The sequence below is a fragment of the Coregonus clupeaformis genome, chromosome 24, assembly GCF_020615455.1.
Source record: "Coregonus clupeaformis isolate EN_2021a chromosome 24, ASM2061545v1, whole genome shotgun sequence".
In the NCBI taxonomy this organism is placed as follows: Eukaryota; Metazoa; Chordata; class Actinopteri; order Salmoniformes; family Salmonidae; genus Coregonus; species Coregonus clupeaformis.
The window spans coordinates 32,569,951-32,592,791 of record NC_059215.1 but is presented as its reverse complement, the minus strand read 5'-3'; the positions used below and the strand labels follow the sequence as shown (position 1 = coordinate 32,592,791).

Sequence of the window (22,841 nt, the reverse complement as noted above, 5' to 3'; positions counted from 1 at the left end):
ATATCTGCCGAGATACTATTTGATGCTGGGGAATGAAAAAGTTAAATTTTACACACTGAATTCTCATAAATTGCCATCCAAAACAGCAATTGTCCAAGAAATATGCTTCAAATGTTGATTTTTTTTTTTTACATTGTGAAATTAAAGACATATCATGAGAATGGCAACAAGTGTTCAGATAAGCATGAGATTCCCTTTTTTCGTCCTATTTATTGAATATCAGTTATCGGTGGAATTATCTACCGATATAGCGGTAAAAGCAGTGCTTGACTTGGACTGAAATAGGTGCCGGTACTCATGTTGGGTGCCGGTACTGCATATATTTAGGTGCAGGAGCTCCACAATACTTTTGAACAGGAGCTCAAGCAGTATAACATTTAAGGTGCCGGTACTCAGCTCCGGTGAGCTCCTGCCCAAGTCAAGCACTGGGTAAAAGGCCAATATCGGCCGACAATATCGGTGAACCAATATATCGGTCGGGCTCTAATCCAGATTGACTAATTTTTGAGTAATCAAAGTTAGAGGGACATGGAATTTGACTAAATCCTTAGTGTTTATCTTACATTTGTTTTTGCCATATCAAGGGGATTTAGAAAACAATGTTCTAAACACAATGTTCTTTTTTGTAAACAATTATGTTTTGACAGTATTTACCATAGACTATTACAATATACATGATGTATATGATATGGAGAGACAACTTGTTTCTTATAAATGTTCTTATAAATATGATTCACAGTAGGCTATTTTAGATGTATGTAAGTCCCACGAAATGAACCACATGATACTCACACGACCCACTAGGGAGCAGCGGAGACATTTGAAAACAACCAGTGGTGATGAAAATGCATCGTCCATTCACTGACAACAACTGTCACTGTAAATGGTGTCCTGATGTTACGAGATTAAACTTAATTAATTGTAACACATCTTTCAGTGGCTGAGCCTCCAGAGGATTGTGAGCCAGAGCAAAAGAGCAGTCAAAATACAGAGGAAGAGGAAGATGAGGAAGAGGAGGGAGAGGAAGAGGCGCAGCCTGGTGCCGATGCCTCTGAGGAGGTCCAGGAGGGAGGAGAAAATACGGAGGAGAGGCAGGAAGAGGAAATACCTCGGGGAACCACACCTCCCCCAGTAGCGGCCAAACCGGTGATGCCACAGATGAGCAGTGGCGAGGGTGAGAAGGCTAGTGAAATGTACCAGGGTTAGGGTCAATTCAAATTGACGAGTCAATTCAGGAAGTGAACAGACATTCCGATTCAAAGTTTTCCTTAATGAAAAGCATTGAGAAAATGTGGAATCGGAATTTCAGTTTACTTGATGAATTAATTGATTTGAAATGGAATTGACCCACAACCCAGTGGAGTGTACTAAGAGGGGACCATAATGCCAAAACACTGCACTGCACACTCAGAGAGGGGTAGTGTGGACCCCACATGTACAAGTACACAAACACACACTCAGAAACACATACAGTGCCTTCAGGAATTATTCACACCCCTTGACTTTTTCCACATTTTATTGTGTTACAGCCTGAATTTAAAATGGATTAAATTGAGATGTTTTGGTCAGTGGCCTACACACACAATACCCCATAATGTCAAAGTGGAATTATGTTTATTTTTTTAAACAAATTGATTAAAAATGAAAATATGAAATGTCAATAAGTATTCAACCCCGTTGTTATGGCAAGCCTAAGTACGTTCAGAAGTAAAACGTTGCTTAACAAGTCACATAATAAGTTGCATGGACTCACTCTGTGTGCAATAATAATGTTTAACAGGATTTTTGAATGACTACCTCATCTCTGTACCCCACACATACAATTATCTGTAAGGTCCCTCAGTCGAGCAGTGAATTTCAAACACAGATTCAACCACAAAGAGCAGGGAGGGTTCCCAATGCCTCACAAAGAAGGGCACCTATTGGTAGATGGGTTAAAATATAAAAAGCAGAGCTGTGTGTAGATGGGTGAGAAAATGTGGAATAAGTCAAGGGGTATGAATACTTTCTGACGTACCATACCTGTACGGCCAACCCGGGGTTCGATCTCACTTTAACAATGACACTTCGTATTCCAAAAATTAGCATGCTTCCTACCATTAGCTTACCAATGACTTTGGTTGGCGAGGGCGACACTACTTCAAGTCTCAGGCCAGGTGGCAATGTCACCACATGATGGCTACTAGCTTACTACCTTATTATCTTTGTAGCTCAGTTGGTAGAGCATGGCGGTTGTAACGCCAGGGTAGTGGGTTTGATTCCCGGGACCACCCATGCGTAAAATGTATGCACGCATGACTGTAAGTCTGCTAAATAGCATATACAGTGGGGAAAAAAAGTATTTAGTCAGCCACCAATTGTGCAAGTTCTCCCACTTAAATAGATGAGAGAGGCCTGTAATTTTCATCATAGGTACACGTCAACTATGACAGACAAAATGAGAAAAAAATATCCAGAAAATCACATTGTAGGATTTTTAATGAATTTATTTGCAAATTATGGTGGAAAATAAGTATTTGGTCAATAACAAAAGTTTCTCAATACTTTGTTATATACCCTTTGTTGGCAATGACACAGGTCAAACGTTTTTCATTCTTTCCTTTACACGGATCAGTCGTCCTGGTCCCTTTGCAGAAAAACAGCCCCAAAGCATGATGTTTCCACCCCCATGCTTCACAGTAGGTATGGTGTTATTTGGATGCAACTCAGCATTCTTTGTCCTCCAAACACGACGAGTTGAGTTTTTACCAAAAAGTTCTATTTTGGTTTCATCTGACCATATGACATTCTCCCAATCCTCTTCTGGATCATCCAAATGCACTCTAGCAAACTTCAGACGGGCCTGGACATGTACTGGCTTAAGCAGGGGGACACGTCTGGCACTGCAGGATTTGAGTCCCTGGCGGCGTAGTGTGTTACTGATGGTAGGCTTTGTTACTTTGGTCCCAGCTCTCTGCAGGTCATTCACTAGGTCCCCCCGTGTGGTTCTGGGATTTTTGCTCACCGTTCTTGTGATCATTTTGACCCCACGGGGTGAGATCTTGCGTGGAGCCCCAGATCGAGGGAGATTATCAGTGGTCTTGTATGTCTTCCATTTCCTAATAATTGCTCCCACAGTTGATTTCTTCAAACCAAGCTGCTTACCTATTGCAGATTCAGTCTTCCCAGCCTGGTGCAGGTCTACAATTTTGTTTCTGGTGTCCTTTGACAGCTCTTTGGTCTTGGCCATAGTGGAGTTTGGAGTGTGACTGTTTGAGGTTGTGGACAGGTGTCTTTTATACTGATAACAAGTTCAAACAGGTGCCATTAATACAGGTAACGAGTGGAGGACAGAGGAGCCTCTTAAAGAAGAAGTTACAGGTCTGTGAGAGCCAGAAATCTTGCTTGTTTGTAGGTGACCAAATACTTATTTTCCACCATCATTTGATAATAAATTCATTAAAAATCCTACAATGTGATTTTCTGGATTTTTTTTCCTCAATTTGTCTGTCTTAGTTGACGTGTACCTATGATGAAAATTACAGGCCTCTCTCATCTTTTTAAGTGGGAGAACTTGCACAATTGGTGGCTGACTAAATACTTTTTTTCCCCACTGTATTACTACTAGTGCAAACAGCTAGCTAGCTCACATCTCGTACATACACAACATATTAAAGGACCACATATCCATACACAAAGAGGATTGCAATATGGACCACACACACACACACACACCCACCACTATGTTACCTGACAACTAATATCTCTTTGTCTTTCTCTGCCTCTCAGACCCATCCCCTGTGCCCTCACACTTGGCCAACTCTTTCCTGCCTAAAGAGCCGCCTAGGGCTCCCGAGAGCCTGGCCCCGATGGTGGCCCTGCGAGGGCCCCTTTCCAACCCCTCAGGGTCTCCTCACCTCGCCAATATTATGCACCCTCCCATGCCCCCTAGCTGTATCATGGAGGAGCTACAACGAGCCTTCGCCTCAAAGGTGAACCGGCAGGAAAGGTGAGCAGCACAGCTCATTCACTGCAAACAGACACATAATCTCACCATTATGTGACGGGGAGTTCATGTTGTCTCTCATGTTCGGTAACTTAAATCCTGTAGGTATAAGGCTTTATAACTTGTTATAAGCAAGTATGAGCCTTTATAATGTCTTATAATAAGGCTTATTATATATCTCTCTATGTATGCATGCTCATGACAAGTCTTACAATGCATTATAACTGGATCATAATGCATTATACCTGCAGGTTTTTAAGTAAAGCATTATTTAATCCCTCATTGGTTTTATAGCCGATGTCAGTTTACATCCACCATGTTGCATGTTCACTCCCCCATTGAAGAATCCAGTGTTCACTCCTATGGTATATTCACCTAAATGCTTACCCACTGTCTCCATGTTAACGCCTACCTGTATGTTACCTTTCAAATGGACCTGCACCGCCATGCTCACCCATCCATCAACCCCCTCTTGTCCTGTTAACCCCCATGCTCCCTCCTCCCTCCCGTGTTCCCTCAGAGTGCATGGGCCTGCTGAGCCGGGCTCGACCCCGTGGCGGCGCTCTGATGGGCGGATCTCTCGCTCCTCCAGCTCGGAGAATCAGTCGGCGGCGAGCGGTGGCGTTATCGACTGGCTCCACCAAGCGGACAGGAAGAAGGAGGCGGAGGAGAACAAGGAGAACATGCGGCTGGACCAGTGCTTCTCCGACGCCTCAGGCCTCCCCCACGATCAGGACGACTGGAATGACTCCGTCATCTCTGGTGGGTCCTTTCTTAAAGGAAACAACAGATATTAATGATATCCCCCTTATTAAACTAATTCCCAAGCGATATATAACAAATCGAAAATAGCCATTCATTTTCAAACATTCTAACTCCTGGGCTCAACATTGGGGGGAACAAAACAGACGATGGGTTGAGCTGGTTTTACGGCGTTTACAGCAATTTTAAGACATTACACATTTAAAATGTTTGTTTTGTTTTTGGCCATTATGGACTCTTCTAAACTTGAGACCTGCACGTGATTTACGAGGTTTGAGTTGAATGTGGACATTTTATGTTAGGTTTCTGCCCTGTGAGAGCAATCTCGAAGTGATCGCTGACGTCCTGTGTGTGTGTGTGTGTGCAGGTACACTACCTCGCAGGCTAAGGAAGGAGCTGTTGGTGGTGAAGCTTCGGAATCGACCCAGCAAAGAGGAGCTTGAAGACCGGAATATCTTCCCAGCGCGGACTGAACAGGAACGTCAGGAAATACGCCAGCAGATCGAGATGAAACTCACCAAGTAAGTAGTGTCATTTTCACCCACACCTTTCTCAATTAATCTTTCCTTAATTCCTCGCATCCTCTCTCCTCGCCTCCTTCTCAAAAGGCGTTGGAGAAGAAGGTCCAAGGAAAGGGACCTTGGACCTTCTTCTCCAATATGGTTGGGAATAAGGCAAGAAGATTGGATTCAAGGAATAGTGAAATGGGGAATTGATAAAAAGCCCATCTAGATCACATCCAGTAGGCCTACTGCAAGGACACCTCTTCCTTTTCAACATATTTCCTACCCTATAGTGGATGGAAGCAGACCTGGGTTCAAATACTATTTGAAATCTTTCAAATACCTGCCAGATGGGAAGGGTTTGTAGTTTCAGAACTATTCTACTGGTCCATTTAGCACAAATAAAGTATTTGAAATTATTTCAAATAGTACTATTCTACTGATCCATTAAGCACAGAAGGTACTTGAAATGATTTCAAATAGTACTTTAACTCGGGTCTGGATGGACGACATGAACCTGAAGGCTCTATTGGGACATAAGACCACATTATTGATATTGATTGTGTATGAAATGTAAACGGAAATACAGTAAATACTGATAGAAATCTGTGAATGTCCACAAGAGAAGAGAGTCTGAGCAGTGACAAGAGAGGATGAAACTGTAAGCTTAATGGTAGTGGTAATGTAATGTTGAATGGAGTAGGTGGGGGGTTTAGAGTGGAGGTGAGAAAGACAATCTGATCTAAAAGGATTATCCTCTTGGCTTGCATTGACTTGATATGCGTCGCCCGGTTAATCTGGCATTGTTTTGTACATTCTTTGGAATCAACGTTTGGATTTGGCCAATCCTAAATAGTCGCTCTATTGTGTTGGTGGGATTTTACAGCAGCCAAGTGCTAAACCTGCTGATTGACCTAATAAAAGTTTTGACCAAACCAATCCCTTGTTGAGGGAGCGAGATGAGTAATTACACTGAGTGGTTTCATGGCCAATTGGAGTAAAATCCTGCAAACTTTAAACTTCATTGTTGACGTGGGTTATACAAGTAGAGTGTGGTGCACTGTGATGTTAAAATAGACAGATTCCTTCTCAAGAGCAAAAACTATTTTTTATTCCAAGAATTCTACTGGAGGGTTAGATAAGAAATCAGGAATAGTGCATTTCCATTTTTCTATTGAATCCTTTTTGTTGGTGTACTGTACATGCCATTTCACAAAAGACGTTCCCTCACAGGAAGTTATAAGAATTTGAACACAACCCTGGTTCGAGTCCAGGCTCTGTCACAGCCGGCCGCAACCGGGAGACCCATGGGGTGGCGCACAGTTGGCCCAGCGTCGTCCAAGTTAGGGGACGGTTTGGCCGGCAGGGATGTTCTTGTCCCATCACGCACCAGCGACTCCTGTGGCGGGCCGGGCGCAGTGCACGCTGACACGGTCGCCAGGTGTACAGCGTTTCCTCCGGCACATTGGTGCGGCTGGCTTCCGGGTTAAGCGGGCATTGTGTCAAGAAGCAGTGCGGCTCGGTTGGGTTGTGTTTCGGAGGACGCACGGCTCTCGACCTTCGCCTCTCCCGAGTCCGTACGGGAGTTGCAGCGATGGGACAAGACTGTAACTACCAATTGGATACCATGAAATTGGGGAGAAAAAGGGGTACAAAAAAAAGAACAAAAAATAAATAAACACACAAAAAAAATATGATTTTGAACACAACCTCCAGTAACCGTCTTCGCTATGTACAGGCCAGGGGGGGGGGGGCACTGTAGAATTAGCATATGGACACGAGACTTCCAGAATAGTAATGGAACAAAACGCTTCTCTAAACCAATATTTAGAGAATGTTCTTGTACTGTACTGTTTCATATTAGCGGAAAACCATAACAGTTCGGTGTGAATGCAGAATGTGAAGGCATTTCAGGACTATTCCTTCACACCAATGTGTCAAGCTGGGGTACACCACTGTGTTACGTAACCAGCCACGTATGTATATTTTTTTTAACCTTTATTTTAACAGGGGAAACATTGAGACCTAGATCTATTTTACAAATGCGCCCTGTAATAACTGTCGAGTGCTACTCACCTTCGAGAAAGCGATTTAACAGTCAGAGACTCACAGAAAAACAATTGACCTCAGGCTATTTTTAGTTCCGCTCAAACTAACAGGATCCTCAAAGTGTAATATTGTCACAGGACAACAAGAGGATTTATTCACCACCAGCTGCAAACAAACACCTTATGTAAAAGGCCACATCAGAGCAGCAATGGCAGCATGACTCGTAAGAGGCTTGCGTAAGAGCGCCAGGGTAAGGCAGTGTGCTCTGTGAATACAAAGTTCCTCTAGCATGGGAGTGAGATGTGGAGCTGTCTGGGGAAGGTCGCATTGAGGTCGCCATTGTAGGCTTGTCACACAAAAGAGCACAGATGCAAAAACAAACATTATAATTTACTACACATGCGGAGATCATCCGTTCACCAACACCGCGTCTCACAAAGACACTGCGGTTGGAACCAAAAATCTCAAATTTGGACTCCAGACCAAAGGACACATTTCCACCAGTCTAATGTCCATTGCTCGTGTTTTTTGGCCCAAGCAAGTCTCTTCTTCTTATTGGTGTCCTTTAGTAGTGGACATTTTTTTTGCAGCAATTCGACCATGAAGGCCTGATTCACAGTCTCCTCTGAACAGTTGATGTTGAGATGTGTCTGTTACTTGAACTCTGTGAAATATTTACAGTGCCTTGCAAAAGTATTCATCCCCCTTGGCGTTTTTCCTATTTTGTTGCATTACCTGTAATTTAAATAGATTTTTAGTTGGATTTCATGTAATGGACATACACAAAATAGTCCAAATTGGTGAAGTGAAATGAAAAAAATAACTTGTTTCAAAAAATTCTAAAAAATAAATAATGGAAAAGTGGTGCGTGCATATGTATTCACCTGCTTTGCTATTAAGCCCCTAAATAAGATCTGGTGCAACCAATTACCTTCAGAAGTCACATAATTAGATTGCACACAGTTTATTTAACTAAGTGTCACATGATCTCAGTATATATACACCTGTTCTGAAAGGCCCCAGAGTCTGCAACACCACTAAGCAAGGGGCACCACCAAGCAAGCGGCACCATGAAGACCAAGGAGCTCTCCAAACAGGTCAGGGACAAAGTTGTGGAGAAGTACAGATCAGGGTTGGGTTAAGAAAAAATATCAGAAACTTTTAACATCCCACGGAGCACCATTTAAATCCATTATTAAAAAATGGAAAGAATATGGCACCACAACAAACCTGCCAAGAGAGGGCCGCCCACCAAAACTCACGGACCAGGGCGTTAATCAGAAAGGCAACAAAGAGACCAAAGATAACCCTGAAGGAGCTGCAAAGCTCCACAGCGGAGATTGTAGTATCTGTCCATTGGACCACTTTAAGCCGTACACTCCACAGAGCTGGGCTTTACGTAAGAGTGGCCAGAAAAAAGCCATTGCTTAAAGAAAAAATTAAGCAAACACGTTTGGTGTTCGTCAAAAGCCATATGGGAGACTCCCCAAACATATGGAAGAAGGTACTCTGGTCAGATTAGACTAAAATAGAGCTTTTTGCCATCAACGAAAATGCTATGTCTGGCGCAAACCCAACACCTCTCATCACCCCGAGAACACTGTCCCCACAGTGAAGATGTTTTTCATCGGCAGGGACTGGGAAACTGGTCAGAATTGAAGGAATGATGGATGGCGCTAAATACAGGGAAATTCTTGAGGGAAACCTGTTTCAGTCTTCCAGAGATTTGAGACTGAGACAGAGGTTCACCTTCCAGCAGGACAATGACCCTAAGCATACCGCTAAAGCAACACTCAAGTGGTTTAAGGGGAAACATTTAAATGTCTTGGAATGGCCTAGTCAAAGCCCAGACCTCAATCCAATTGAGAATCTGTGGTATGACTTAAAGATTGCTGTACACCAGTGGAACCCATCCAACTTGAAGGAGCTGGAGCAGTTTTGCCTTGAAGAATGGGCAAAAATCCCAGTGGCTAGATGTGCCAAGCGTATAGAGACATACCCCAAGAGACTTGCAGCTGTAATTGCTGCAAAAGGTGGCTCTACAAAGTATTGACTTTGCGACTCCACTTGAAGAAACATTCAAAGTAATGATGGACTGTCGTTTTTCTTTGCTTATTTGAGCTGTTCTTGCCATAGTATGGACTTAGTCTTTTACCAAATAGGGCTATCTTCTGTATACCTGGAATAGTAAATAGGTAATCCTTCTAACCTATTTACTATGGTTGTCCCACTGGCTATCATAAGTTGAATGCACCAATTTGTAAGTCGCTCTGGATAAGAGCGTCTGCTAAATGACGTTAATGTAAATGTAATACTCCCCCTACCTTGTCAAGACACAAGTGATTGGCTCAAACACATTAAGAAGGAAAGAAATCCCACAAATTAACTTTTAAGAAGGCACACCTGTTAATTGAAATGCATTCCAGGTGACTACCTCATGGAGCTGGTTGAGAGAATGCCAAGAGTGTGCAAAACTGTCATCAAGGCAAGGGTGGCTATTTGAAGAATCTCAAATATAAAATATATTTTGATTTGTTGAACACTTTTTTGGTTACTACATGATTCCATATGTGTTATTTCATAGTTTTGATGTCTTCACTATTATTCTACAATGTAGAAAATAGTAAAAAATAAAGAAAAACCCTTGAATGATTAGGTGTTCTAAAACTTTTGACCGGTAGTTTATTTCAAGGGGAGCACTATACCTCTAACATTTCTCCCCCTAAATGTCTGAGTTTTGACCGTTGAATTAAGCATGGTTTATGAATTGATTGCTGGTTGAAACTAAAACCTGCACACACAGTGGGCCTCCAGGACCACGACATAGAGACCTGGGTGAGCGCTGTGGAAGAGAACTCACAGGAGCATAGGGCACCACCCAAGCAGTCGGTCCCAATTTGTTCCCTACATCTTCCCCTAGGCCCTCTGATCTAAGGCCTACAGATCGGAGATTTGCAGATCTGTACAGTGGAAGCGATATGATGGAAGCGCCACTACATTGCTCTTACCTATCCAGACCCTTCAGATCAGCAAACATTGACGGGTTAGGACCAAGGGGTAGCAGTAGGGAGTGATTTGGGACCGGCTGTAGGGACTCTTATCTCAGTATACTGTCATTTGTGCTCCCATCGTCTAGTCACAGTTACCTCCAGACAAAACAGAGACCACATATGAAAAGGTCCACTGTAAATATTGAGACTTGTAAACATTTTGATTCCCACACTAGAGTAGACATTTATTTGAGCTGCTCATTCCTTCTTTACATGGTGCCGCTATATATATATATATATATATATATATATATATATATATATATATATATACCTTTAGCCATATTTTGTTACACTACAGTTTTATTCTAACATTTATTAAATAAAAAATCTATCTACACACAATAACCCATAATTACAAAGCGAAAACAAAAAACTCAAATACCTTATTTACATACAGTGAGGGAAAAAAGTATTTGATCCCCTGCTGATTTTGTACGTTTGCCCACTGACAAAGATATGATCAGTCTATAATTTTAATGGTAGGTTTATTTGAACAGTGAGAGACAGAATAACAACAACAAAATCCAGAAAAACGCATGTAAAAATTTTTATAAATTGATTTGCATTTTAATGAGGGAAATAAGTATTTGACCACTTTGCAAAACATGACTTAGTACTTGGTGGCAAAACCCTTGTTGGCAATCACAGAGGTCAGACGTTTCTTATAGTTGGCCACCAGGTTTGCACACATCTCAGGAGGGATTTTGTCCCACTCCTCTTTGCAGATCTTCTCCAAGCCATTAAGGTTTTGAGCCTGACGTTTGGCAACTCGAACCTTCAGCTCCCTCCACAGATTTTCTATGGGATTAAGGTCTGGAGACTGGCTAGGCCACTCCAGGACCTTAATGTGCCTCTTCTTGAGCCACTCCTTTGTTGCCTTGGCCGTGTGTTTTGGGTCATTGTCATGCTGGAATACCCATCCACGACCCATTTTCAATGCCCTGGCTGAGGGAAGGAGGTTCTCACCCAAGATTTGACGGTACATGGCCCCGTCCATCGTCCCTTTGATGCGGTGAAGTTGTCCTGTCCACTTAGCAGAAAAACACCCCCAAAGCATAATGTTTCCACCTCCATGTTTGACGGTGGGGATGGTGTTCTTGGGGTCATAGGCAGCATTCCTCCTCCTCCAAACACGGCGAGTTGAGTTGATGCCAAAGAGCTCGATTTTGGTCTTATCTGACCACAACACTTTCACCCAGTTCTCCTCTGAATCATTCAGATGTTCATTTGTAAACTTCAGACGGCCCTGTATATGTGCTTTCTTGAGCAGGGGGACCTTTCGGGCGCTGCAGGATTTCAGTCCTTCACGGCGTAGTGTGTTACCAATTGTTTTATTGGTGACTATGGTCCCAGCTGCCTTGAGATCATTGACAAGATCCTCCCGTGCAGTTCTGGGCTTATTCCTCACCGTTCTCATGATCATTGCAACTCAACGAGGTGAGATCTTGCATGGAGCCCCAGGCCGAGGGAGATTGACAGTTATTTTGTGTTTCTTCCATTTGCGAATAATCGCACCAACTGTTGTCACCTTCTCACCAAGCTGCTTGGCGATGGTCTTGTAGCCCATTCCAGCCTTGTGTAGGTCTACAATCTTGTCCCTGACATCCTTGGAGAGCTCTTTGGTCTTGGCCATGGTGGAGAGTTTGGAATCTGATTGATTGATTGCTTCTGTGGACAGGTGTCTTTTATACAGGTAACAAGCTGAGAGTGTGCTCCTAATCTCAGCTCGTTACCTGTATAAAATACACTTGGGAGTCAGAGATCTGTCTGACTGAGAGGGGGTAAAATACTTATTTCCCTCATTAAAATGCAAATCAATTTATAACATTTTGGACATGCGTTTTTCTGGATTATTTTGTTGTTATTCTGTCTCTCACTGTTCAAATAAACCTACCATTAAAATTATAGACTGATAATTTCTTTGTCAGTGGGCAAACGTACAAAATCAGCAGGGGATCAAATACTTTTTCCCTCACTGTAAGTATTCAGACCCTTTGCTATGAGACTCGACATTGAGCTCAGGTGCATCCTGTTTCCATTGATCATCCTTACAACTTGATTGAAGTCCACCTGTGGTAAAATCAATTGATTGGACATGATTTGGAAAGGCACACACCAGTCTATATAAGGTCCCACAGTTGACAGTGCATGTCAGAGCAAAAACCAAGCCATGAGGTCAAAGGAATTGTCCGTAGAGCTCCGAGACAGAAGTGTGTCGAGGCACAGATCTGGGGAAGGGTACCAAAACATTTCTGCAGTATTTGAAGGTCCCCAAGAACACAGTGGCCTCCATTCTTAAATGGAAGAAGCTTGGAACCACCAAGACTCTTCACAGAGCTGGCCGCCCGGCCAAACTGAGCAATCGGGGGAGATTGGTTTTTAATTTCACCTTTATTTAACCAGGTAAGCCAGTTGAGAACAAGTTCTCATTTACAACTGCGACCTGGCCAAGATAAAGCAAAGCAGTGTGATTAAAAACAACAACAACACAGAGTTACATATGGAATAAACAAAACGTACAGTCAATAACACAATAGAAAATCTATATACAGTGTGTGCAAATGTAGTAAGTTATGGAGGTAAGGCAATAAATAGGCCATAATTACAATTTGGTATTAACACTAGAGTGATAGATGTGCAGAAGATGATGTGCAAATAGAGACACTGGGGTGCAAATGAGCAAAATAAATAACAATGTAAATAAGAATATGGGGATGAGGTAGTTGGGTGGGCTAATTACAGATGGGCTGTGTACAGTTGCAGTGATCGGTAAGCTGCTCTGACAACTGATGCTTAAAGATAGTGAGGGAGATAAGTGTCTCCAGCTTCAGAGATTTTTGCAGTTCGTTCCAGTCATTTGCAGCAGAGGAATGGCGGCCAAAGGAGGTGTTTGCTTTGGGGATGACCAGTGAGATATACCTGCTGGGAACGCATACTACGGGTGGGTGTTGCTATGGTGACCAATGAGCTAAGAAAAGGCAGGGATTTGCCTAGAAGTGATTTATAGATGACCTGGAGCCAGTGGGTTTGGCGACGAATATATAGTGAGGGCCAGCCAACAAGAGCGTACAGGTCACAATGGTGGGTAGTATATGGGGCTTTGGTGACAAAATGGATGGCACTGTGATAGACTACATCCAATTTGCTGAGTAGAGTGTTGGAAGCTATTTTGTAAATGACATCGGCGAAGTCAAGGATCGGTAGGATAGTCCGTTTTACGAGGGCATGTTTAGCAGCATGAGTGAAGGAGGCTTTGTTGCGAAATAGGAAGCCAATTCTAGATTTTACTTTGGATTGGAGATGCTTAATGTGAGTCTGGAAGGAGAGTTTACGGTCTAACCAGACACCTAGGTATTTGTAGTTGTCCACATATTCTAAGTCAGACCCGCCGAGAGTAGTGATTCTAGTCGGGCAGGCGGGTGCAAGCAACGTTTGATTGAAGAACATGCATTTAGTTTTACTAGCGTTTAAGAGCAGTTGGAGGCCACGGAAGGAGTGTTGTATGACATTGAAGCTCGTTTGGAGGTTTGTTAACACAGTGTCCAATGAAGGGCCAGATGTATACAAAATGGTGTCGTCTGCATAGAGGTGGATCTGAGAGTCACCAGCAGCAAGAGCGACATCATTGATATACACAGAGAATAGAGTCGGCCCGAGAATTGAACCCTGTGGCACCCCCATAGAGACTGCCAGAGGTCCAGACAACAGGCCCTCCGATTTGACACATTGAACTCTATCTGAGAAGTAGTTGGTGAACCAGGCGAGGCAGTCATTTGAGAAACCAAGGCTATTTAGTCTGCCAATAAGAATGCGGTGATCGACAGAGTCAAAAGCCTTGGCCAGGTCAACAAAGACGGCTGCACAGTACTGTCTTTTATCGATCGCGGTTATTATATCGTTTAGGACCTTGAGCGTGGCTGCGGTGCACCCATGACCAGCTCGGAAACCAGATTGCATAGCGGAGAAGGTACGGTGGGATTCGAAATGGTCGGTGATCTGTTTGTTAAATTGGCTTTCAAATACTTTCGAAAGGCAGGGTAGGATGGATATAGGTATGTAACAGTTTGGATCTAGAGTGTCACCCCCTTTGAAGAGGGGGATGACCGCGGCAGCTTTCCAATCTCTCGGGATCTCAGACGATACAAAAGAGAGGTTGAACAGGCTAGTAATAGCGGTTGCGACAATTTCGGCGGCTAATTTTAGAAAGAAAGGGTCCAGATTGTCTAGGCCAGCTGATTTGTATGGGTCCAGATTTTGCAGCTCTTTCAGGACATCAGCTATCTGAATTTGGGTGAAGGAGAAGCGGGGGGGGGGCATGGGCAAGTTGCAGTGGAGGGTGCAGAGCTGGTGGCCGGGGTAGGGGTAGCCAGGTGGAAAGCATGGCCAGCAGTAGCAAAATGCTTATTGAAATTCTCGATTATCGTAGATTTATCGGTGGTGACAGTGTTTCCTAGCCTCAGTGCAGTGGGTAGAGAAGGGCCTTGGTCAGGGAGGTGACCAAGAACCCAATGGTCACCCTGACGGAGCTTGAGACTGCAGAGAAGAATGGGAGAAACTCCCCAAATACATGTGTGCCAAGCTTGTAGCGTCATACCCAAGAATACTTGAGCCTGTAATCGCTGCCAAAGGTGCTTCAACAAAGTACTGAGTAAAGGGTCTGAATACTTATGTAAATGTGTTATTTCCGTTTTTGTATTTTTAATACATTTGCAAACATTTCTAAACCTGTTTTTGCTTTGTCACTATGGGGTATTGTGTGTAGATTGAGGGATTTTTTTTTAATCAATTTTAGGAGAAGGCTGTAACGTAACAAAATGTGGAAAAAGTCAAGGTGTCTGAATACTTTCCGAATGAACTGTATGTGCCAGTTTGCCGTGTATGCTCCATATTTTGTGACGCTGCACTTTTTTAGAGAAGGGAAAGCCCAACTATATTTAGCCCTGAAGATGGCGGAGAAGAGGGAATCTTAGCGGAGGAGTAAAGCATATTTCCCCAGAGTACCCTTACTGAAAGGCAAAATAGTCCATCACTCCCGGCTCAGATCTCCCTAGACGGCTCCTAGCTTAGATTTAATTTACTATTTTTCTGAGCCTCTCTCCAGATGAGAGAAACTGCCAGTCGTGTTGCGTTGGGGGCAGAAAAAAAAGATGCTGTCCTAGCTTATCACTGGGATAATGACACTTTGTCTGTCCGTTATCACAGTGTGAAATAACCTTTCTATCTTTAGTGCTCTCTGCCAGCCACTTCTGCTGCGGCTGCACTACAACGGGGCTATTCTTAGCTCAGAGACTATTGAATAATGCATCCGGGTGCACTCCTCTCTCTCGCCCACTCTTCTGCAAAATGTGTGTTGTTGAAGAGAAATGGTGGGGGAAGGGCGATATACAGTAGGCCAGAATGCAGGAGATGTTTTTTATTTTGAAGGAGAGTGGAATTCCAAACGTATTCCTATTTTCATTACAGGATAGGAGAGAAGCAGGGAGACAGAATAGAGGGAGCAGAAATGTGTAGAGTTCATGCTGGGATAGTACTGGGATCCCCACTGCAGGGGAATCAGGCCTATATATTTCCAGAAGCGAGAGCGTTACACGCTTGACCAGACTCCGGGCCAGCAAGAGATGTGTTTTGCGGAGAGCTGGGTTATTGTTACTGCTCACTGCAGTCTGGCTGCCTTCTCTTGGCCGCCAATTTGTGGTTGAAGGATAAAAGAGAGCTAATGCCTGCTGCAACCGCCTACTCAAGGTTGACTTTCCTAGTATTATTTTATAGGCTGTATGTTATACTACTAGGGATTCAATCCAAGCGGGTTAAAGAGCAGCGCACTACAGACCTTTAATGGTAATTTACGCTTGAGCACAGCATTTACCATGAATGCGATCTCTGCGAGTGTTTGGGGAAAAATGCCTTTAAAAGGGGTCGTCACTAGTTAACACAGCCACAAAGTCATAAACCCCACCTATTTCTACAATTTATCTTCTTAAAATCTGATTTTAAAACTAACCTTAAGCCTAACCACACTGCTAACCTTATGCCTAACCCTAACCTTAAATTAAGAAAAGCACATTTTTGTCTTAATGAACTTTTACGGTATAGCCCCAATTTTGACTTTGTGGGAACCTTTTAAAGGGCACATTGGTGGCTGTGTAGTAGGCCCGAGTTAAAGGTAATTTAGGCTTAAGCCGACATGCACAGCATTTACCATGCGATCTCTGCGAACTGCTGTGAAAAACTCCCAATTGAATCCAGGCCACAGTGTTTGTAAACTCTTGTGCTGACAAAAATGAGCCTATTGTAGGACAGTGGGTAGGCTACCTTATACACCTGCAGCATATACTGCATATTCATCCCATGTTCTATGTTCAAGAAAAGTAGACTTTCTAAACTGTACTGTATTTTAGACAGCTGTCCTTCGGTCAATATAGGCCCATATAATATAGGGTAGGAAACATCAAAACATTAATATTTTTATGAGCCCTCAGTCTCTTGAATTTACCTTTGCAAATCCCCCAAGTTAAGATATTATTTGTTGCCAAGAAAAGTACATGTTTTAATCTACACATACACACAGCTATGATTAGGCAGGCTTACACTGCAACATAATACCCACTGGTGGGTTGCTGAGGTGTACTGTAGTAACGGTTCCCCAGGAAGAATCCATTGTAGTACATTTCCACGAGAAACTTGTTGCTAAGCAACCCATCGACCAGGTCAATATCATGGTGGTATAGCGTCCATTCTGGCTTTGAGAGTGATTCTCCATTTCATCTGTTGAAGATGTTATGCAACCACATCTGTTGGAATGCCTTTCTCATTCACTCGCACTGGAGTGGCAGATGTGGGATATAGTTGGTGGCTCTTGTGTTGTGAAGTTCCTTTTTTGGTGATTGGAAAGTAGACTGACATGTTCACAAATAAATGTCTTAGACAAAACAAGCTTGATATGAAGTGGGCAGATATGACACAGGATTGTGTATCCGTGACACAACTTTACATAAATTTATGTAGGCTACAATACAATTTATTGAAGAATAGTAGCCCTAGATGTTAAACATAGGCACTTTGTAATTTGTGCATTCTGAGCTTGATCTCTGAAAATACACAAATAACATGGGCTAATATTATTTTTCAGTGGAAAATTAATCTATCGGACAATTTTCTCTGAATATCTAATTAATGAATTATTCTGCAGTATTACTAGTCGCAAGTCTAAGATTTCCTGCTGTTTTAAATGTCATTGAAATTATTGATATACCTATTGATTCTTATAAATGTATTAATGCAGTAGGCCTATAAATGTATACATGCACAACTGACTTAGCCTACCTCATAACCAAAACTCAATAATGTAGCCTGTAGGTTTCATAACCTACATTTAATCGTCTTGTAATGATCCTATTAAACACGTTTTGTCATTTTCTTGAATACAAGTATGATTACTCTGTATATTTGCATTGCATTATTTGCATTTACCATTAGCATACTTTGCTTATAAATGTTAGTGTTCCAGCACCTTCATCATCTTTTCAGAGGGAGAGAGCAGCAAGTGGCGAGGTCAACGCTTGTGGCTTCAGGGGGTTTGACCTGACTCAGAGCGTTGGACTTTTAAAGGTTTGAAGGTTTGAAGGTGGTCTGGGGCAAGGCGTGCTGTGAGGTTGTGTGGTGCCCTCTGTCTTGATACCTTCATCTTTTGGGCGGTGGGTTTGCCGCATGCTGTGTGGAGCTGACCCCTATCTATTATTGATATTAAAGTCTTTGAAATGTTCCCAGGCACAGGTGACTCCAAAGTCAGCGCCATTTGGTTTATGTGGATTGTTTGAAGCTTTGATAGTGAGGTATAAGCAAACATGAATTAGTCATTATTTTGTATTGTATGACTCTGTATGATCTTATTAATATGCAATCATTATTAAATAAAAAAATAAATAAAAATCTGATTGTTTTATTACCAGTTTGAGATGTAGATGTGTAGCTACCAATATCAGAACTACATTTTGATAGGTGAGTGAAGATAGTAAATAAAGGGTAATTGTAACCTATTTTACTGTAGGTAAAAAAACAAAAAAACATTTGAATTGAACAAAAGAAGCAGCTTTGTGAACATGATACATTTTATTGTCTGAATAGCGATGGGGGATACCGTGAGTGGGAATCTCGTATGCACCTCCTCCCGACAACAAATTATGCATGCAGTCAGAAAAGGAGGCAGGCTCTCCTGAGTAGCACATCACGACCCAGTTCAAAAGGGGTGCTGCGTGTGTGTGTCGCGTAGACTGCAAGGGATGACAGTGAAGCGAGTAGCTGCACAGGCAACAGCAGATGACCGTAGAGCTAGTGTTTGTTTCTAGTCTCTCTTTTATTTCAAGATTTGAGACAATAGGATAAGGCATCCAGAGCTCAACAGTAGTATACCGGAAAATACAAGAAATCGCACGTCTGTGGGTATTCCAGATGTGGGGAGTGCCTCTACCAAAGCATCATAGTCGGGGTTTAGACACGAGATGGAAAGACGGGGAGTTCCCCAATAGAACAACTACATTGAGAAGAATTGATCCGGCGGACTTGGTTTAAAAGTCTACTTCTTGGATGTTGACGAAGCTTGAATCGAACATGGTTCAGAATGTGGTTCTGGTGTTTTTTCGCAGGAGACTCAGCCAGAGACCAAATGTGGAAGAGTTGGAGAGTCGGAATATCCTAAAACGTGAGTTGTAAAACGGTATTTCTATTTTAATATCTGCTCTTTTTATATCAATTTTTTCATTAAGCTATGTGAAATGTATGCGCAATTTCTGAATGAATCTACCAAGGTAGACAAAAGGCCTACATAAATGTATTATGATAAATACATTCACTCATGTAAAATTCAGGAGACGAGCAGAACAGATGAGCGCACATTGTCTTTCAACATACATAACCTGACTTGATGTTGGCGAAAATGTTGGTGATGTTGGGAATGGCATTCTCAGGAGTCAGGCCATTTTATTAGGCTACTCAGTCAAATGGGTTGAGAAATGTGTTTAGAATACTGAGCAACAGCACATATTATTTTGGGTAGGCTACAGCGTTGTGTTTCTCTTACATAAGCAATTTAATTTAGAGTTCTTTGGGAATTTGGATCTGACCCTCAGTGGAACAAGATTTACAATCCTGTAAGGAATTATGTTTTAAACTTTAAAATATATCCCCATGGATTATACTTCATTCGTAATGTCTGAAGCCTAATCGGTGTCTCTACAGTCACAGAGTTGAACACAGTGGGACACTCGTTCACCAGTAGATAAGGTTTAGGGTCAAACAGTGACATCACTGTTATGTGGATTAGAGGGAAAACCGTGACGGAAACAAGTGGCATCATTATTGGGAAATGTGTTTGCCAAATAATCAAGTGGTGTCTTTGTCATATCACTCATTATTTTCTTCTCCTTGGTTTACAGAGAGAAATGACCAGACAGAACAAGAAGAGAGGAGGGAGATCAAACAGCGGCTCAACAGAAAGGTATGTTGCACCATTATTTTACTCATTAATTACTTATTATTATTATTATTATTATTATTATTAGTGTAATAATACAACATTACCATAATGTAACCTGCTGACATCGGATTTCTTCTGACTAGTACTTGTTCTGATTGTATATTTTTTGTTAGTCTCATGCTGTGCACTAGATAAATATTTGGATAAGAACATATAAATATGCACATTTGTCCTAAAAGACCTTGTATGGCAAAATCGTTACTTTTCTGGGAGCAGCATTTCAATGCAAAACCACGCATGAATACAGGAAAAAGCCAAACATGGCCAGCTAATGTAATCCTTATTCAACCAAACACAATGCCTGTCAAATGACTGTACTCATTCATACCAATGCCTCTCCGTTCCCATTGTGTATTTCAGCTCAATCAGCGGCCCACAGTTGACGAGCTACGGGACCGAAAGATTCTCATCCGTTTCAGCGACTATGTAGAGGTGGCCAAAGCTCAGGATTACGACCGAAGAGCAGACAAGCCCTGGACCAGGCTCTCTGCAGCCGACAAGGTGTGTGTGTGTGTGTGTGGAAGAGTGTCATCTGTGTCAAAAGCAAGGATCTCTCCTGCAGCATCTCTTCTATTTCACAGTCCACACAAAATTCACCACTTAAAGTGACTGGCACATACCCTTATCAGAGCATGTTGTGATGTAAGTTATTGTGACATAGGGCCTATTTATTAAAGGCCTAAAAGTATTGAGTTCTGGAACTGTGAAAACATACTGTTGTCCTGGCTGCCACCTCCATAGCACCAGCATATCTCACTGTTTTCTAGCTAGCTAGCTTCAGCCTGCTTTATTTCTCACTCCATATCTCAGACCATGTCCTTGTGGCTAAGACCTTGTCGTCTTTGTTTTGTTTACCACTCTCTCTCGAGCTATGTGACAATTTTCGTGGGTCGATGTGCGATGTCCGCCTCCGCTTAAGGATGCTCTGTAGTCTAACGCTCGTTTTCTACCTCCACAGGCGGCTATCCGAAAGGAGTTGAACGAATTCAAAAGCACTGAGATGGAGGTGCATACCTCGAGCAAGCACCTCACGAGGTAAGTGGGTGTGTTTGCTTCTATTCTCCGCTGCGGCTGCCTCTATCTTTAGCTCCCCAGAGCTAAAGATAGATGTGCGTGCTTAAAAGGGGGAGGAGGGGAGTCCTTGCTTACCTTCCCGGGGGCCTGATATCGGCAAGAGAAATGACATGTTGTCTGTCCCAAGTAAGCATGTGCGATAAACGAAGGTCCTCCAGTCAATTTGTAAGAGTGACTTAGGAAGACAGCAGCCCCACTCCCCTGGCACACAAAGCTGTGCTAAAAATAGCCCGAGATTGATGAATAGCTGTAATCATAACTGGAGTGATTACAAAGGCACCTTCTGCGCTCACCCGCCCCCCCCCCCACACTCTTTCCCCTCCCTCTCCTTCTGTAGGTTCCACAGGCCGTGAATACGAAGGGGAGTTTCTTCTGTGAAGAAATAATGCTGAGCCTAGAACTTTCGGTTGCTGCGTCGGCGGCGGTTAGAAACTGCCGGAGCTCGGAGGCTATTCTTCCAGAGCGCAGTCCTTTGTCTGCAGGGTGTCCTCAATTCCTCCAGCGTGCCCCTGGACTTCGTCGAAGGGAGGTGGACAGACGGTGATGTTTGGGTGTGTGGCAGTGAATCCCGGAGGCTCTCCATTGTGGGAGCTGACTGGAGGAAGAAGACTAAAGACAGAACCTCGGACTCCGTCTATCTGCCCGTCGGTTAAGATGGAGCTGAGGGAAGAGCAATGTACTTCAGTCTGTGTGTGCGTGTTTTTTCAAACAGACTCCTTTGAGAAGGTGGCGAATACGTACAGGGAAGATGACGTTGTGCATGTGACCAGCTTCACCTTTTCTTTTTTTGAATAACGTGTCACTTGGGGGGAATGGGGAGGCTGGGAGGGGACTGTGTGGTCGGTTGGGGGTGAATTTCGTACCAATTGTATATATGTCAATCTGAACCGGACTGTCAATGTCTTCACTCAAAAGAGAGAACCTTTGTAAGCACCACTCGTCTTCAAAATACAAGGTCTTAAAAAAAAATATGATGCATCTTATTTTGGTAATCAGCATTTTTAAAAGTATTAATAAATGGATTGCTAGGTAGCGGAATAGGTAAAAGCATAGCCTCGATCCAGCCTTCCCCTTTGTGTTGCTCAGAAAGTAGCAAGATACCATAGTAAGCAGAGTGAATGTGAGATAATATAAAGCAGGGTTCTCCAACCCTGTTCCTGGAGAGCTACCGTCCTGTAGGTTTTCACTCCAACCCTGTTCCTGGAGAGCTACCGTCCTGTAGGTTTTCACTCCAACCCTGTTCCTGGAGAGCTACCGTCCTGTAGGTTTTCACTCCAACCCTGTTCCTGGAGAGCTACCGTCCTGTAGGTTTTCACTCCAACCCTGTTCCTGGAGAGCTACCGTCCTGTAGGTTTTCACTCCAACCCTGTTCCTGGAGAGCTACCGTCCTGTAGGTTTTCACTCCAACCCTAATCAAGCCTAATCAAGCGCACCTGATTCTAATAATTACCTAGTTGATAAGGGTATTTCTATAAATATGGGGGCCAGTGTGTGACATCAGGGTAAACATTTCAAAATGGTTTGAAATACATTTAAATATGATTTTCTTGCAGCTTCACGTGTAGTTACAGGAATAAATGTCTAGGTAGGCACAATAAAACCATAACTTCACCAACAACAAAACATCTACATGTCACAAGAAACATGGACACCGCATGTTTCTTTGTCATGCCTAGTTGCCAGGTCTTTTTGTGCTTTAGTCAACTTCTCTATCATTTATAGCCATGCTAAACATTCCTGAAGAATGAAAAAGATAAACAACATCATTTCTATATGTTTTAATAGTTGATATAATAATATAATACAATAATATAATACAATGGGTTCTGTCAACAAAATCATTGACAATAATAAACAATAATGAAATCCTTATAATCAGTAAA

General features: G+C 42.8%; 1 protein-coding gene across 1 annotated transcript in view; it reads left to right on the top strand.

The window, feature by feature from the left end:
- Positions 1-22,166, top strand: part of LOC121538286 (phosphatase and actin regulator 3) — a 60,731-nt gene extending 38,565 nt beyond the window's left edge. The window contains exons 4-12 of the mRNA XM_041846154.1: positions 938-1,174; positions 3,769-3,988; positions 4,506-4,747; positions 5,115-5,268; positions 18,995-19,050; positions 19,784-19,845; positions 20,245-20,385; positions 20,843-20,919; positions 21,296-22,166. Coding sequence (XP_041702088.1) covers positions 938-1,174; positions 3,769-3,988; positions 4,506-4,747; positions 5,115-5,268; positions 18,995-19,050; positions 19,784-19,845; positions 20,245-20,385; positions 20,843-20,919; positions 21,296-21,311 — 1,205 coding nt within the window. The 3' untranslated portion in view covers positions 21,312-22,166. The remainder of the gene's footprint in view (positions 1-937; positions 1,175-3,768; positions 3,989-4,505; positions 4,748-5,114; positions 5,269-18,994; positions 19,051-19,783; positions 19,846-20,244; positions 20,386-20,842; positions 20,920-21,295) is intronic.
- The last annotated feature ends 675 nt before the right edge of the window (positions 22,167-22,841 follow it).